General features: G+C 33.6%; 1 protein-coding gene across 5 annotated transcripts in view; it reads left to right on the top strand.

The window, feature by feature from the left end:
- The window catches only part of Jupiter (microtubule-associated protein Jupiter), a 52,430-nt gene extending 39,208 nt beyond the window's left edge, over positions 1 to 13,222 (top strand). For 2 of the 5 annotated variants that reach the window (XM_071587762.1, XM_071587763.1), the window contains exons 2-5: positions 2,662 to 2,751; positions 3,495 to 3,745; positions 6,986 to 7,051; positions 11,216 to 13,222. In XM_071587762.1, coding sequence (XP_071443863.1) covers positions 2,662 to 2,751; positions 3,495 to 3,745; positions 6,986 to 7,051; positions 11,216 to 11,337 — 529 coding nt within the window. In that variant the 3' untranslated portion in view covers positions 11,338 to 13,222. The remainder of the gene's footprint in view (positions 1 to 2,661; positions 2,752 to 3,494; positions 3,746 to 6,985; positions 7,052 to 11,215) is intronic. The other 3 variants (XM_071587766.1, XM_071587765.1, XM_071587764.1) reach the window with 2 other exon arrangements.
- The last annotated feature ends 2,962 nt before the right edge of the window (positions 13,223 to 16,184 follow it).

The following is a 16,184-nucleotide window of genomic DNA, read 5'->3' as shown; positions in this document are numbered from 1 at the left end:
AGGCTGTCAAGCTGAAACTGCAAGAAACCTGTGAAGTACAGAGCCTTGCGGTGTGATTAAAAATCTTCAACCATGTTTCGAAACGCCGGTAGTTGTCGCTCGGTTGTGAGCGTTGCAGGATAAATGAACCACGGGCTGCCATGATTCATTGGCGGTCTTGAATCGGAATTCAGCCCACGCGGTATCTAGAATGGAATTTTGAGGGCAATCCAGGTTGCAGCTTCCCCTGGTATTTTTTTATCATAATTAAGACGATGCAGGAATTAATGCCGTGAAAACACAGAGCGACTTATGGGACTATTTTTCTTTTACATTAACTATAGGTATTATCTTATGAAGATGTGACCAAAAATCCTAATCAGAGGTTAGCTTCTCAAATGTCACATCAAGTTGATTTTGATTTCTTGCATAATTTTTTCTGTGTTTGTTTTTTAGGGTCTTGAAACCTCATTTGAAGTTCATTGGAGGCATTGCTAATGTTTGTAGAAAACATAAATATCGCTCTAAATTCGTTAACGTATTTCTTCAGTCATCATTTTCCTGGTATTTCTCACCTAGGCATTCTTTTCTGCTTTCTACATCTTTCGTGTCCCTCACCTCTTCCTTTGTGAAAGTACAGCGAATCACATTTTTTGTGCGTTCTTCCGTGAAATGATTTTTCCTTTTCCCACCACGTTCATTTTTTGTGCTTTTGAAACTCCTTTTGGTCTCCACCTATCCATTTCTCTCGTCTTGTGGCTTCTTTTTTTGTGTATTCTACTTCTAGCAAGGAGGGGAAACTATTACAGGGCGCTTAGGACGTTGGGGGGATGGGATGTTATTTTTGTGACCTTCCAAGCTCCTGAGGGTTGCCTCCAGCTCTTGGCTGACAAGGAACACTTATAAGCAGCCCAGTGCTACATTAGCTCGTGGCGATAGTTGAGACTTCCCGTTACTGCCTGGCGCCAGACTAGCCACAGCAACCCCTTCGATAAAGCTTTATGAACGCGTAATTGGTTATGTATTATGTGAAGAATAACGTAAAAAATTTGAAGGCAGCCATATCGCCAGTCTTAAGACTTTCGTTCTAATATAATTTTTAGGTTAGCCCTTACTGTTAGTAAATTTGTCATTTTATTTTATTTTTTCAATTTTGATTTGAATGGGTTATCAACATCTTTTTTCAATTGATAGGCAACTCTCGCTGTCAACATGGCTTCTATTTTTCATTTATAATTAAGGCAAGAAAAGTCTTCCAAAATCATTCCCGTGGAGTCCATTGGCGCTCCAATATTACTGTCCCAACAATAGGCTTGCTTTATGCGACATCAAGGTTAATAGGAGCACGTGCATCCCTCACAACGTCGTAAATTTGTATTTGGGAGGAACAGGCGATTTCCAGAAATGTTGTCGCGGTGGTATGAGCACTACGCTAGGAGGTTTTTCTGAGAAGCGTGCATGCCATCGGAGTCACCCTCCGTGTGGTTCCCGCGGGGAAGGGAGGAGAGAGGATCTGGACGAGTGCGCGACTGGCACGGGCGTTCGTGCGTTTGTAGCCATCGGAGTTCCTCGGGATGCCTAAATTCCGGAGGGGAGGGGGCATTAAGATGCCTCGAGCCCTATCGATCAGGAATATCTTTTTCCACGACCTTCCCACTTTTATCTCGATAAATGGTTGGGCAGTCCATTCGTAGAGATTATTCTTTCGGAGTAAGAAATGAATCATCGCTGTTTAAACCATTCTGGCGTAGTGTGAGGATCGCATGCATGATATTTTACCTCCCCTAGACTCAATTCAGTTGAAGCTTCATCAAAAAAGTTCCTCGGAGAAACTAACGATTTCACTGAGAGTAATCTCTGTGCTTATATTTTTACTTGCCCATAATTGGTGTACACTTTCGTAGTAGGGCGAATATTAATATCAAATATGTCGTTCCTTCTTTATAAATTTTGTTTCTAAAATTTGTTTTGAATCTAATTTGACTGGGTTAAATGCATGTAGCTAGAATGAAATGCAAAAATGCTGGTTGTTCTTCATTGGCTCTTTGCCTGTAATTTTCTAGTCCTGTTACTCCTCACAGATGAGGTGAAGGGCTTCTGCTTATCCCTACCTAACCTTTTCAACTCGCAAAACTATTTTTTGTAAATTTTCAGGCTTTATCTTTTGAAATAAAAAAATGAGTTACCTATACATTATGTGCCCTCATTCCAAAATAATTATTGCATGCTCATCACTAATGCAACCATGAATTTTCTTCTCTGTTTTGGTGACTGTGAAATGGGCATAATTCTTTTTTATTAAAATATGCTTGATATCTTCTGGGTGCCCTCATTCATCTTAAAATTAATCCTGGCTGTGACGCGAAACCAAGAAAAGGTGTAGACATCTGGAAAAGTTTTGTCATCGGTAGTTCTTAATTAGGGTTAGTTGGATGCAGCTTTCCACCCATTTCTTCTTTCTGATAACAATCTTCATTCATGTCTTATTTAAATATATTTAAAGAACTATTTGGAAAATAAAAACTTAATAAATTTTGAATTCCCTCGCAATTAATAATCCTGGTCCCCTCAATAATCATGTCATATTCAATGAGCTTAAATTGCAAGTTTATTCAGCCTAATATTGCAGTGAAAATTACCATGATTTGTGAAATATGTTACAACTGGCTACGGAATTCACAGCATACTACGATCTCCTGAACCAACTGCCAACAATGGACAGTGCCCTGATATATTCACCGCTGAGTTCAAGGGGAGTCCAGGTCATATTAGGCAAGTGAGGGTATATTTATAGGAACCTTGATTCCTCAGTTTAGTAATTGGCCTATAGTACCTGGTGTGTTTTTTGATTTGATTTAATTTGGTCCTCCTGAAATCTAGCCATAGTGTTAGGGTGGTGAATGAAAAGCTGAATTATTGTTGACGTATATTTTGGGTAACCGTTTTTTGATGGATTTATTGTTAGCCAGAGGAGGTTGTTTTTTCTTCAAACAATATTCTCTAGCCCCTATTTACATATATGTGAACAAAATGTCCTGATATTTGTATTGTGTAAAGTGTTGGGATGTGTTTGTTGCTGGGTTACTAAGACTGATTAGTAGTGCATTGTCTGTTCATAGTGTTTGAAAGGTTTTTTAGTGTACATAAATGTTGACTAATTTAAAATTAATCCCCTAGCAGGATAACATTTTTCAAATTATATTTCTTTATGGAATAGAATACCTATTCAACTCTTCAGTTCATTATTTTTTTATAATTTTGCTGTTCTCTTTGTATAAATAGGAGTCTGTCTTATCTTGTGTAGTTAAAATTATATGAACTCTCCTCATTTTTGGAAATTGCTGCTTCATCTACATTGTTTCCAGCTCTTTCTATGACTTTGGCCTGCTGCATTTTCTATGCTGTCATCAAGATCTTTCCCATTATAAAGGATGTCTACTATAATTAAACTCATTAGCCATTTATTGATAAATATTGCCACAACTTAAAAATATTCATTTCAATTATTTTGTCAGGGTTCTGAAACCACCTGGCGGTGGAAGCAGTGACATCTTTGGAGGAGATGAAGGGAATAATACAACACCTTCACGCCCAGCATCTAAACACCATCTGAAGTCATCACTGTTTGTTGAGCCCCCAGCAAGTCCTGCACCCACTACAAATGGAAACACAGAAATAATGTCTAATGGAACCCCTAATGGAACCCCTAATGGAACCACAAATGGAACCACAAATGGTCACGTAACTCCCAAAGGAAATAAGAGCGGTAATTAAATATTTTGTTGAAATTTAATATTTATCCTATTTTTAATTTACCTCAGGAGCTCGAATTGATAGTAATCTTAGTTAAAAGTTTCTTTATTTGCATATTATGACTAGGGAAATAATTTGTTATTAATGTAATTTGGTACTCAATCAAATTGAATGGTGCCACAATCGATACCTCTGCAGTATAAATCTTGTTACAGATATTTAAGAATATGCTTATAAGTTATGGTTATTTATAATTGATGAGTAACATCATTTACATAATTCATAACAATAGCTTATCCTTTCTCCAGCTGTTTTAATCACCCTGTTTTTGTTTGTCTACTGCATAATTTGCAATTAATGGCTGGTAGCAAGTTATGGTTTGTTAAAAGCTATTTGCACTGCTTGTTTTGAAGATGGCTGCTCCATTTTTGTCACTTTGTATCATGAGTTGCATGAGATTTTGAAAAGCATTGTTGCTTCACTAATTACAATTATGAAAACTAGCATATGTAATAGAAATGCCAAAAAGTATTGCAAATTCTTAAGTTTTTTGTAACAATTTGTTCTGTGAACAATTTTTTTTACTTTTCTTGATTGAGTGCATATTTTACTTATTTGAGTTACATTTTGTTTCAAGAGCCTAATTATGTTGCTCAATCCCAATATTCTTATAATTTTCTCATCTTCATCATTTTTAAATTTTAATTTTTTTGCCTATGGTTTTCAGCAAGGTATAAATGAATTACTGCTTCAATAAAAAATATAATATACTATAGTTATTAAATGAAAAATATGTGGACATATACGTACAGATTAAATATGTTGGGGTGTGGATCATTATGAAAGTAAAATCCTAGGGAATATGTTCCTGCCACCAAAAATATTCGTGTGTTTTAGTACACAGCAGTTTAATATTGAGATGAATGTTGAATGTCCCTAAGGTTGCTACAAACCTGTAAAACAAAAAGTCAAGGAAATCATAAGCAACTAAAAATCGTAAGAATTTGGAATTATATTCATCAAAAAATGCTATTGACAAAATCATTTCAAAGTTCTAGTTGGTTAAGTATTAAAATTCAGCAGAATGGGGCCATACGTGATTTATTTATGTCACCAAATTTACATTATGGCAGTACCAACACTATTAATTTCTAAAGTTCCACTCCACTTTGTTTCTTCATAAGATTTCCATTGTAAAAATTGGGATATGCCTATGATATTTTTAAGACAGGAACTGTAGCAACCATAATACATGATCTTCTTGTGGAAGTTTGCAATTTTTCCTGCTACACTTGAAACCATTTCAAATATTTTAACTAAAATATTCAATTATCTTAAATCCAAATGACTCATTATACTAATAATTTTTTTGCTTAACACATTTTGGTTTTATAATTCATTTTAGACTTCTCTGAGAATTATGGAATATTAATTATTTCTAGTAGCAGTCACCCTGGTACTTAAACTGTGCATCACATTTTACCAAAATATCTAATATTTCTTATAGTAAATGTGTTACTGTCATCTGGCTCTGGCATGCTTGTGATCACTTATTGACATTTTTAGAATATGCATCACCTTTCTGAACTTCATGAATAATTGGTGTATGAAAACTGAAGCTAAGTGAAAAACCACAAAGTCAGGGTCTTTAAAATGGTGTTATATAATCTGAGTATGTTGCTACCATTACTACTATCTGCATAAATTATGTCACTTCTTTTATCTTAAATGATCAAATCATGAAATATTTTCATAGTAACATTCAAAGCAAAGAAATGGGACTGTTTTTATTTTTCTGTGTTGGCCATTTTGGTGAAGCTCATGTATGCCTATTAATAGGGTTTTTAGCAACTTCATATTTCATGAAATTGTACATATATATATTTCAGTCATATGGAGACTTCGATTTAATATATTAATGCAAATCTCTAGTAAAAACCTCTGTAATGCAGAAAACTGCAATAAATGCTGTAATGGTAATGATCTTGTATGAATGAAATTGTGATGAAGTTCAAAATTATGTGAAATTGATTTATTGAAGGGTCAGATGTTTTTACTTTTAAAAATAACAATATTTTGCCCCTTTGTAAATTAACCAAACTTTTAATTGATCCTAAAAAAGGTATTTTGGATTCAAACTGGCTGGCTATGTATATTCGTGTTTTGATATACAAGGTCTGTCCGGAAAGGATCCGGCCATGCAATATTTTGAGAAAAACAGTGTATCTAGAACAATGAGGCCCTAGTCCCCTTCCAAGTACTCCCCTTGGGACCTCACACACTTATCATTTATTCCATCTCTTCCACTTTTCCAAACAATCGGCGAAGTTCTTTTTCAGAATGGTCATCAGCTGCCTCGTTGCATTCTCTTTTATCTCGTCAAAGTCAAGAATCGCGTACTGCAGTTGCATGGGACGTGCTCCAAGCTGTAAACGATGGCCCAGGTTTTCTGAAAAAAAGGTCATAACTGGAGATGAGTCATGGCTCTATGGCTATGACCCTGAAACATAAGCCCAGTCGTACCAACAGTTGACGAGATACAGGAGAATGAAACAAGGCAGATAATGACCATTCCACAAAATCCAAAGGACTTTGCCAATTGTTTTGGAAAGTAGAAGAGACGCTGGGATAAGAGTGTGAGGTTAAAAGGAGAGTACTTCAAAGTGGACTAATACCTCATTGTTCTAGGTAAGCTTTTCCTCAAACTATTGCAATGCTGGATAGTTTCCAGGCAGAGCCTTGTGTATGTTCTAGTCATAAAAAGTTATTACAAAGCACCATTTCAAGAAGGGAAAACATGAAGTTCTCTAAGGTAGTGTATAATTTGTGATTGTTTGAATTATTCAAAATATTGAAATTCTATAAAGAGAAACTACAAGGAGCTAGTTAAAGACCCTAACTTTTCTTTGGCTTTTACATGTATTAGTTAACAAATTTTATTTGCATATTGAATTATTGTCTCACTCGTTAAGCACTTTTTTCCCTGACAAAATGTTTGCCATTATTGACCATTATAGGCTTAAGATTTGTCAAAAATATGACATTTATTTATATTTTTTTTATTTCCCACCATCCTGATTTGGGTCATGATGACTCGGAGTTCACTTAAATTGTAAATTTCCTTAATCTCTCCAAAATGCCTGCGTGCTAACGGTGGTTGGCTTGTCTCATGACGCATGAAATTGTGGATGTGGTGTCTGGTTTTTGTGGTCTTGGTGTGGTACCCTTGATGTCTTTGGTGGCATATAACCAGTGGCAAGAAATCCAGTTACTGGTGAAGGACTAGGAGATAGTCAGACCCGGAGTGCCCGAAAAAGAGGTAACATTTTGTTTTCATTCATATAATTATAGTGCAAATCTAGTTTGATTTTAACCTGATAACTTTGTTTGTTTTTTTCTAAAAAGGAAAATGAATTTTCCTAGCTCTTTTCTATTTTTAATCTCAATTTATTCCGAAAGCAATAAAAACCTAAATGGTTTCTAGAGAACTTGGTGTTCTGGGTAGCAAACAAGATTGGAAAAGCTTGTCTTGATTTTTTTCATTAAATGTAAATAACATCACTAGCTGGATGAATCAACATTAATTTGTGATTCATCCATTTTGCATTCCATGAATGGGTACTTCCGCATAGTTGTGCATCAGAGTGGAAGTCTTTTGCTTGTTTAACTCTATGCTGAAATGCGATTTTCCTCAAATTGTGTGTTCATGGAGAGGTTTTGATTTTTTTTAAGCCTTGCTTCAGTGAAAACTTATAATATTTACCTAATTATTTAATGCAAATATAATATTAAATCTCCCATGGTGTTAGTTCCTTTTCTATGTTGGGTTTATTTAATCCAAGATGGCATAAAACTTTTGGGAGAAATGGTGGAATCAATGTTAACCTTTTAAAAGGGATTGATTATGAAAATACAGTTAACTCTCAATTATGCATGTTCGATTCATCTTTTTTGTAAAACTCCTGAATTAAAAAATCTACAAGTTTTAATTATTTCAGTTTTCTTAAAAGATTTCAATTTTGCAAAATCACAAGTTATCAATAGTATTTAATGTGTTCATTTAAACCTGTTTTTACTAACCTTACTTTCCCATTATTGCCTCCCTTGCATTCACTAGCTATGAGAATTCTGTATTCTCTTTTATGGCAAGCAAATACATAGCTTTACTATGGAAAAAATTAGTAAATAACCGTTGACCCTGTATTATTTTAATTGGCATCATACGATGAGTATGAATCTGCATTTGTGATCCTTTTTTTATTCATCCTTTATCATTTATTTGTTTTTTCCTGACCATTTGTTTTTTTTCCTGATCAGTTTACCTTTCTGAGACAAACATGTTCTGCTCTTCACATAATGAATTAGTTCTGTGCTCTTGTAAATCTAAACTGCCACCCTCAAAAAATGGCTGAAAAATAAGCTTAATGTACTTACCATTGCTGAAAAAAACTTGAATTCATCACACAATAAAAAAAGAGTTTCTTTACATATTAGTTTATATGGTGACCATACACACATATTCCACTTCTTGCGGTTGTCAATGTTTTTGATTATCAGTGTTTTATTGTGCATCCATTAACATGAATAATTGAGAGTTAAATGTAATTCAAACCAGGGTTGTAGTTATTTAGTACTTACACTTTTGCTGGTCCTCCAAAGTCAAATGCTGGTTGTATTATTATTTGCAAGTAGTGGAGTGGTGTGAGCCGTTAGATAAGTGCACATTGCTTACACATGCAGCTATGAGTTAAATTTTTGCATCCTGTCTAGGTTTGCTGAAAAATATTTTACTATATTATTGTTTTTATTTATGAAATTAATATAATCACATGTTAGAAATTTCAATGTTACTAATCAAAATAAATTAGCAAATTATTCATGTTCTTTTACCAGTTTTTGTGTGTACATACTGCAATCTGCTCTAGCATGTTGTTGTGGAGATAAATGATCAACAGAAAATGCCTCTCTACTGCCATAAAATACAGCCTCATACCTATTAAAAGTCTTACCTGTTAATTTTTGCTTCTCTATCATTAAAACATGTTTTTAATACCTATATCAAAGAGTGCATGCAGTTAGTAATTCAGACTTGAAACTAATGGATTTTGGATAAATGAGAGGAGTCTTTAAGTTAACTCTTTACATTATGGTTAATACTTGGCATACTTTGCTGCTGCTTACTTTTGTGGTTTTTCTGCAATCAAGGAATGCCAACATCATAATGAGACCCTTGATCATACAGATTATATTTTGTAGTCATAGGTTTTCTTTTCATAATTAAATTATATTCATTTAAGTACATGTGTTATATGAGTGTAAAGTGGAAGTGCTGTCTGTATTTACTTCATGTCCAGCTTACCCTAAGTAACACCTGAAGTTGGCATTGCAGTGTATTTTACCACCTTCCCTTTTATTTTATTATCCCTCATTAGAACCCAGGTATTGTTGATTCTTTTTCACCTTTATTTTTATTCTTTTTCCCCTATTCAGTCCTTCAACTTAAGTTATAAGCATCTTTGCTAACTCTTTTTACCTAAATATCACAAAAGAAACGTCAAATAAGATTTCTAAATGCTCTTTCCAATTGTGCAAAATATTTGGAAATTTGTTCATGTAGAAAATATCCTCGAGTTCAGCTGTAATGTTGGTAATTTAATTTCTCATTGTTCGATATCATGGTGGGAGTATGAGGGTAACCTGATGATGTATGATTGTTGGGAATTTTTCTTTGGCTGAATACAAGTTGGCTTTAGCTGATACCAAGATTCATGGAGCTAGTAAGGAGAGAACATTTTCTTAATTGGGGCACACAGACATATTTTCCTGACTTTGTATTGATGATTCCCAGGTTCTAAATTTTTGTTTGTCTCTGATGTTGATCCCAAATCCATTGAAATGCAGTAAAACTAATACTGCAAGATCTTTATTATGGGAAAAGATGCTCTAGCAATTTACTGGAAAATAGTAGGTTATTGCCATGAGTCACTATTAGTATGGCACTTTTCTTTCTTTGTTGCTTACATTAGTTAACTGTAGTTTTTGCTCTGATGACAGAAGTCCCTGTCACCTCTCCTATTATTATTTGAAGGTTCTTTGGGTGTATGGTAACTTTATGTATGATATTGAATTCTTCATTCTTCTACCTTCCTGGCATTCATGAGGGAAACATATTACTAAACTATACAGTTTAAAGCGCAAGCAAACATAAGCAAGGAATAAACCAAAATCTTCAACCTGAATGTTAGTTTGATTGGCGACAGTGAGATGTCATCTCTTAGTAAGCCTGGCCTGTTAAATTCAGACATCAGGGTTAGGGGTCCATTCCCTGTGCCGCCTATTCTTTCCCTGGAAGATCTGGTACACAAGCACAGCTTTGATGGAACTGAGGGTGCCCAGAGATGTTACCTGTAATTGAACTCAGTCAGTAGGTCAGCTTTCAACCCACTGTTCTATGATGCCCGTTGAAACAATGATTTCAATTCTGAAATAAATAAATTTTATCACATTTACCACATATATTTAATGTCACACCATGCTCTGGTGGTCATTTTCAGAAACAAAAACATGTCAATGATGATGAACCACTGAAGCACAGACTAATAAATCCAAGCTAGAAATAAACCAATAAATTGGAAAAGGTGTGATGGAAAAGTTATGGGTGATCTAAAACATTTTGATGATTTGGAGGTTTTATCTTAAACAATTAAGTTTTTGCCACATAATAAAGGGTGACATTTTTTAAAATGTATGCTTATTTGTTGAATAAAGGAGAAAAACAGATTCTTGGTGGTAACTATTGGTAAATCAAAGGTCTTCCATCAAGACTGTTATAATGTCTAAACATCTTGTCCTTCCTCAATTCTTAATTTTTTACAATATCGTTGCACTAGGTAAGTCTAGGGTGCCCATTGATGATGTATAAAAATATTCTTCATTTATCTAGGCTATAGAAATAGCCATGATGATGCCATTAGTAAAATACATAATAATACAGTAATGTAACATGTAAAACATATTGTAAAATTCCATATTCATTGATGGATCAATACTAAGTCACTTCTCAACAACCTTTCAAATATGGATTCAATGGACCAGCCATTATGTGGCAGTTAACTGAGGAGTTTTAGCCATAAGTTGTCTAGATGATTAGAGGTCTTTGTTCATTTAAAGTAGTATGCATCGGTATAATCCAAATAAAAACTTCTGAAAGATTTTCTGTGAAATTTGAAAATTTTGGCTGCAAAATATGTTTTCTGCTGACCTATATTCAACAGTTACTATTCTAATATGCTTTGCCTTGTCAATTGTGATTAAATGTCATTTTAGTACGGTGAAGTTTTCATTTAAAACAACTGGAATACATTTCAAACGTAAATCATTCATTTCCGTATTCTAATTTTTATGGTAGTAATTTTGGCATAATGCATTTTTTTATAATATTCAGTGAGGTCATGATTAATTTTTTTCAATTGACATTGTGTAGAAGGAAGAAATCCAGTTACTGGAGAGGGATATACTGGTGATGAGAAAGACTCCAGCTCACCCATGCAGCATCAACCAAGGCACCGAGTTCCTCCTGGTGGCTACACCACTCCCTTGTGGTGAAGAATATTGGTTCATCTTGATGCTGGCCGCCATTTCTTAACCATGGCATACCTGGGAATCACCTCATTACACGCATCTTCCATATGAAAGACTTCATAGCCTTGCCAGTTCTAACTTAACTATCGGAGGTTTCTGAGGAAGTGGAAGTGATTGATGTTGAAGCTTGTCCTAGCCAGTTTGACTTTTACATATCCCAGTAAGGTGTACCAAGGATACTTTCCTAAATTCATGTACTGCTTATTATTTTTTGTTTATTGCTTGTGCACTGAATTTCTGTTATTTATCTGATAAAGGTGGCAAAATTTTCCCGTTTTTATACTCAGCTGTTTTTTTACTCTAATGCTAGGGTAGTCCTAGTGTCGATAATGATCTGTTATCTACCTACCTAAATGTTGGTTATGAAATTAGAAATATCTTGATTTTAGCACAAAATTAGAAGAAAATTTTATTACCATGTTAATCTTTTAAATGGTGAACAATTCATCCGTCCTCTCATCATAATCAAAAAAAAATCATTAGACCATTGTAGGAGAATGTATGTGATACTTGAATAGTTTTGAGAAAACTGACTGATGAACATATTTGAAAGTTGCATAATGGCTGTTTCATGAATCTATTAAAATTACTTGTCAACTTATCTTTTCATTATCTTTCCTGAGTGCTCTTATGGATATCATTGTGTTCTGGTTATATCTAGTGTTTTTTTAGGAATTGTGGAGAATTTTATTATGTAATTGCATAATGTAATTTGATTTTGTAGACCCAATGAGCCGACCTATGTTAATTTAAATTTTGAAATAAACTGAGCACTTGGGCTATAAATTTCTTCTCCTATTTAAATTAATTGTGACTATGACAATACATCAAACTCTTATGCTAATACTTTCCAATTACCTTTAAATTATTGAATTTCCATTTATCATTTCTTTATCAAATCAAACATCTCTGCATTTACTATTGTTTTTCTGAAAACATTGAAATGTACCTCATACTAACCCATAATCAATGCAAACACATTTAATTGTTCATTAAAGTTTCTTTGCATTGTTTAGGGATCATTAATTGAAGGCAGACACTTGTGTGCTTTGTCATCACCACTCATTACATCTATTTGATTCAATGTCCTCTCTTAAGTATATTTTGTTAATGCACTGAGGCTACATAATAACTTGCTACGTATTTCAGTTTTCTGTCAATTATTTATACTAGTTAATGGTTACCTTGAGGGTTATCTGGAAATAATTTTCCCGGTTTGTTTTTAGAAGACCTGGCCCTATGAATGTACTGCTTTTACAATGATTATTTAGTTTGTGTCATTATACTTAGCTTATTTCATCAACTTCATTCTCTCAGGCCCATTTGCAACCTTTGTCATAAAATTGAAGGTTACAGGTAGGAAAAAACAGCTTGCCAAAAAACTATGAATGTATCTCCATTAATTTTTTTACCATTTTTGGGAGGAAGGCATTTTGCTTAGGTCTTTTACTTTTCTAGAACAGAAGCAAGTGGCTATGCCTTTAACTTGTACAGATATATTTATTTTCCATCAATTTATGTATGCTTGTTCTTGGGAATACTAGTAAAGAGATTAAATTTAAGCATATCACAGTTAGTGTTGTGCATTTGTTTCTCATTTTTGTGATATGCAAGAGAAGGGTGGCAAAATCTTATTATCAACCATTGAAAAAGGTGATTGTATTATGAACATGAAGAGATATTCTTATCATTAATGCATTAGTTTTTGTTTACTCATTGTGAGTAGTTCCTGAAAACTCTATTAATACTATGTAATGTCTTAATGAAAAAAGATACGGGCTTGATAATTGTACTTAAGTCCTGTTGATAATAAAATTAAATGTAAGCTTTTGAAGGTATTTTTTCCATTAAATATTTCATTTATGCATTGCAATAGACACAGTACACTGTATTTCAAATCTCGTGAGCATAATCAAAGGTCTCCAAAAGATTAGGTAGGTACCATTTTTTTTAAATGCGTGAGAATGCATTGCAAATTGGGATGCATGGAAATTTTCCTTGACAATTTAATCCTGTTAATACTTTTTTATGGTTAATTAATATTTGTAGATTAGAATTTTATTGGTAGTAAAAGTTTTAAATTATGAAATACATCTGCTGTTCAATTCACTTACCTTAGTGTGAATATCAGGCTTGTGTATTATAACTACATATATGAAGTCTGGAATTCTGTTCTCTTTGTTACCTATATATTGTGAAGTACTTTCCGCCAGTTATACCTCAAACAAAAAGAATATTTACGTAACATAAGCGGCTGAAGCAGATGATTATTTAGAAGCAAATGTCAATTTGTATTCATACTCAGGGCATTGATTTCATTAGTATTCCTTACTACTACTATGAAACTTGAATCTTTGATGAGTGCAAATGCATATAATGTTAGACCATTGAGTATAATTGTCTTGCTACTTGAAATGGATTGTGTATTATTTTGCAGATATGTATTCACATTATTATGTCAATAACTGTTAAAATATTAGAAAACTAGTTCTAGATCCAGTTAAAGGGGTGAAGAAAAAGTTTGCATTGAAGCACCAATACAAACAACTATTTGGAGGAGAAAGTGACAAATATAACTTGGTGCACAATTATTATTTACTGATTTAACCATGGGTTGGAATGCTATTTAAATTTATTCATTTCAAGTTAGCAATGGACTGCGTAGTCCACCATGTTGATATTAATTAAAAAGCACAAACATGCATGAAATTTCGATAAGTTTTGTCAGACAAGTTTCATTTATTTATGTTTTTCTTTTCACCAGATTTATTAGATTGGAATATCTATTTTCTTTTACCCAAGCGTTAATTTTAACCACCATTCATTTAAGTGATGAATTTCTCGTTGCTGATCGCCTAAACATTTGATACACACAATTTATACTTGAGCTTTAAAGGAGTTAGTCTTCCTAAATTTTGTATTTCTATAATGACCAATATATGTTTTATTTAGGAAACTATTCCTTAATTACACAGGTAATTATTAAAATAGTATTGATGAAACTGCAAATGAAGGCATATCTCCCATCTTAACTCTGCCTGCATATGCAGGCAGAGTGAAGATGGGAGATGCATAATTTCTTAGGGAATGTTCAATTTGTGGTGCTGTTGGTGACAGATGTCATAATCTTTCAGAGTTGGAAAAGGAAATTAAATTATTCTCTCCAGGTAAATTAATGAGACCTTGTAAGCTCTATGACAAGCTATGTTAAAATCTGCTGCTCATGAATTTAACCCAGCAAAACTTAATGCTAGATGCATATGAACCATTTTATACTAGTTCAATAGTAAGTTAGTTATACTATAAAATTAAATAATTGGGATGTCACCACATAGGTTGTTTTTCTGACAACAGTTTCGCCAGTGTTTCAACGAGCGTCTTTGACCTGAAGACGCTTGTTGGAACACTGGCGAAACTGTTGTCAGAAAAACAACCTACGTGGTGACATCCCGAGAATGTAGAGTCTTTCATTTGAACGCCGCAAAAATCTACGATCCTAAATTATTGGATATTTTCTTTCTATTGTTCTACTTGACATTCAAATAGAATGGTGCCCAGAATGACCTTGCTCTCTCAAGCTTGGTAAAGTGTGAAAGTAATTTGGTGCTTTGATAAGCTCCCTATTTGCTTACATAGGCTCTGCCTGCCAAGCTTTTTCACTTACATAATGTTATAGATTCCTTTTGGAAAAAAAATTGTCCGCTGTGGGTTCATGAAATTCCTAAATTGTCAGACCATGAGAATGAATGCTCATGCTCAGTTGGAGTGTGTACTGTTAGGAGACTACATCTTTTCATGCCTAAGGAATGTCATTAAAAAGCTATACATAGCCAACTTTTATCTAACTTATCAATTTTAGTATCCATATATTTACTTATCATTGGAGGAAAAATTAATTAATATCCAATCCCTATGCCACAAAACCGTTAGTCCTTGCTTTAACTCTGTCAGGTGAACTACAAATGTCATCAGTCATTTCTCTTTTGTCAAAGTAGCATGTAATTATGGGCTTCCTCGGCCTTGGCATCCTGATAATGGCCAATCATGCTACGAATAAGGAGGAAACCCATGAACAAACTAACTCGGCAAAAATATTCATTGGAAACATTACATTTACCTTGTATTTGTTGTGTTATAGCTTTCTATCTTATTATGTAATGCTGCAAGAAATCAAAGTAGAGTAGTTGTCACTTAAGGTGTCAGTTTATTGAGTGATATTAACAGTGTTTATTGAGACCTTTGAATACGCAATACATTTTTGTCACTCAGGATGTAGTGTTTATCAACCCTACACTTGGCATCTTAATCTTAAAACTGCCGCATGATCAAAAATTGCATTTCTGTTTACCATTAATAGGATTTCCTCATTATAGTTGTGGAAAATAGTATTTGGTATTTTGAGTATATTAAAATATATAAATCTTGGAAGCTACTGCAATCATAATAGCTTAGTTGCAAGGTTATCTTTTAATTTGGATTACAATTGACTGCTAGACAACTGTAGCTTATGCAAATGCAATTAAAATGAGTGTTTTAGTTTAATTTTTGGATCAAATATAAAAAATGAATGAAAAACAATTTAGGTTTGATATATTATCCCTGTTATGAAAAGTTTAAATAGCTGTTTAGTTAAGCCATTTGTTAATGGCACATGGCATACTGATGATAAATTCAAGTAATTTAAAAAAAAAATCTGGCTTTGCTCAAATGAAAATTGAGTAATGATTTTTTCGGGGAATTACTACAGTGTAGCAAATTAAATCCATTTCTCAAAGCCACTAATTAATTTATTTAGTTCGTACAGAGATTTG

Source organism: Hetaerina americana, unplaced genomic scaffold, assembly GCF_022747635.1.
Source record: "Hetaerina americana unplaced genomic scaffold, ioHetAmer1.1.p SCAF_3, whole genome shotgun sequence".
Taxonomy (NCBI): Eukaryota; Metazoa; Arthropoda; class Insecta; order Odonata; family Calopterygidae; genus Hetaerina; species Hetaerina americana.
This window is presented reverse-complemented; position numbering and strand designations above follow the sequence as displayed.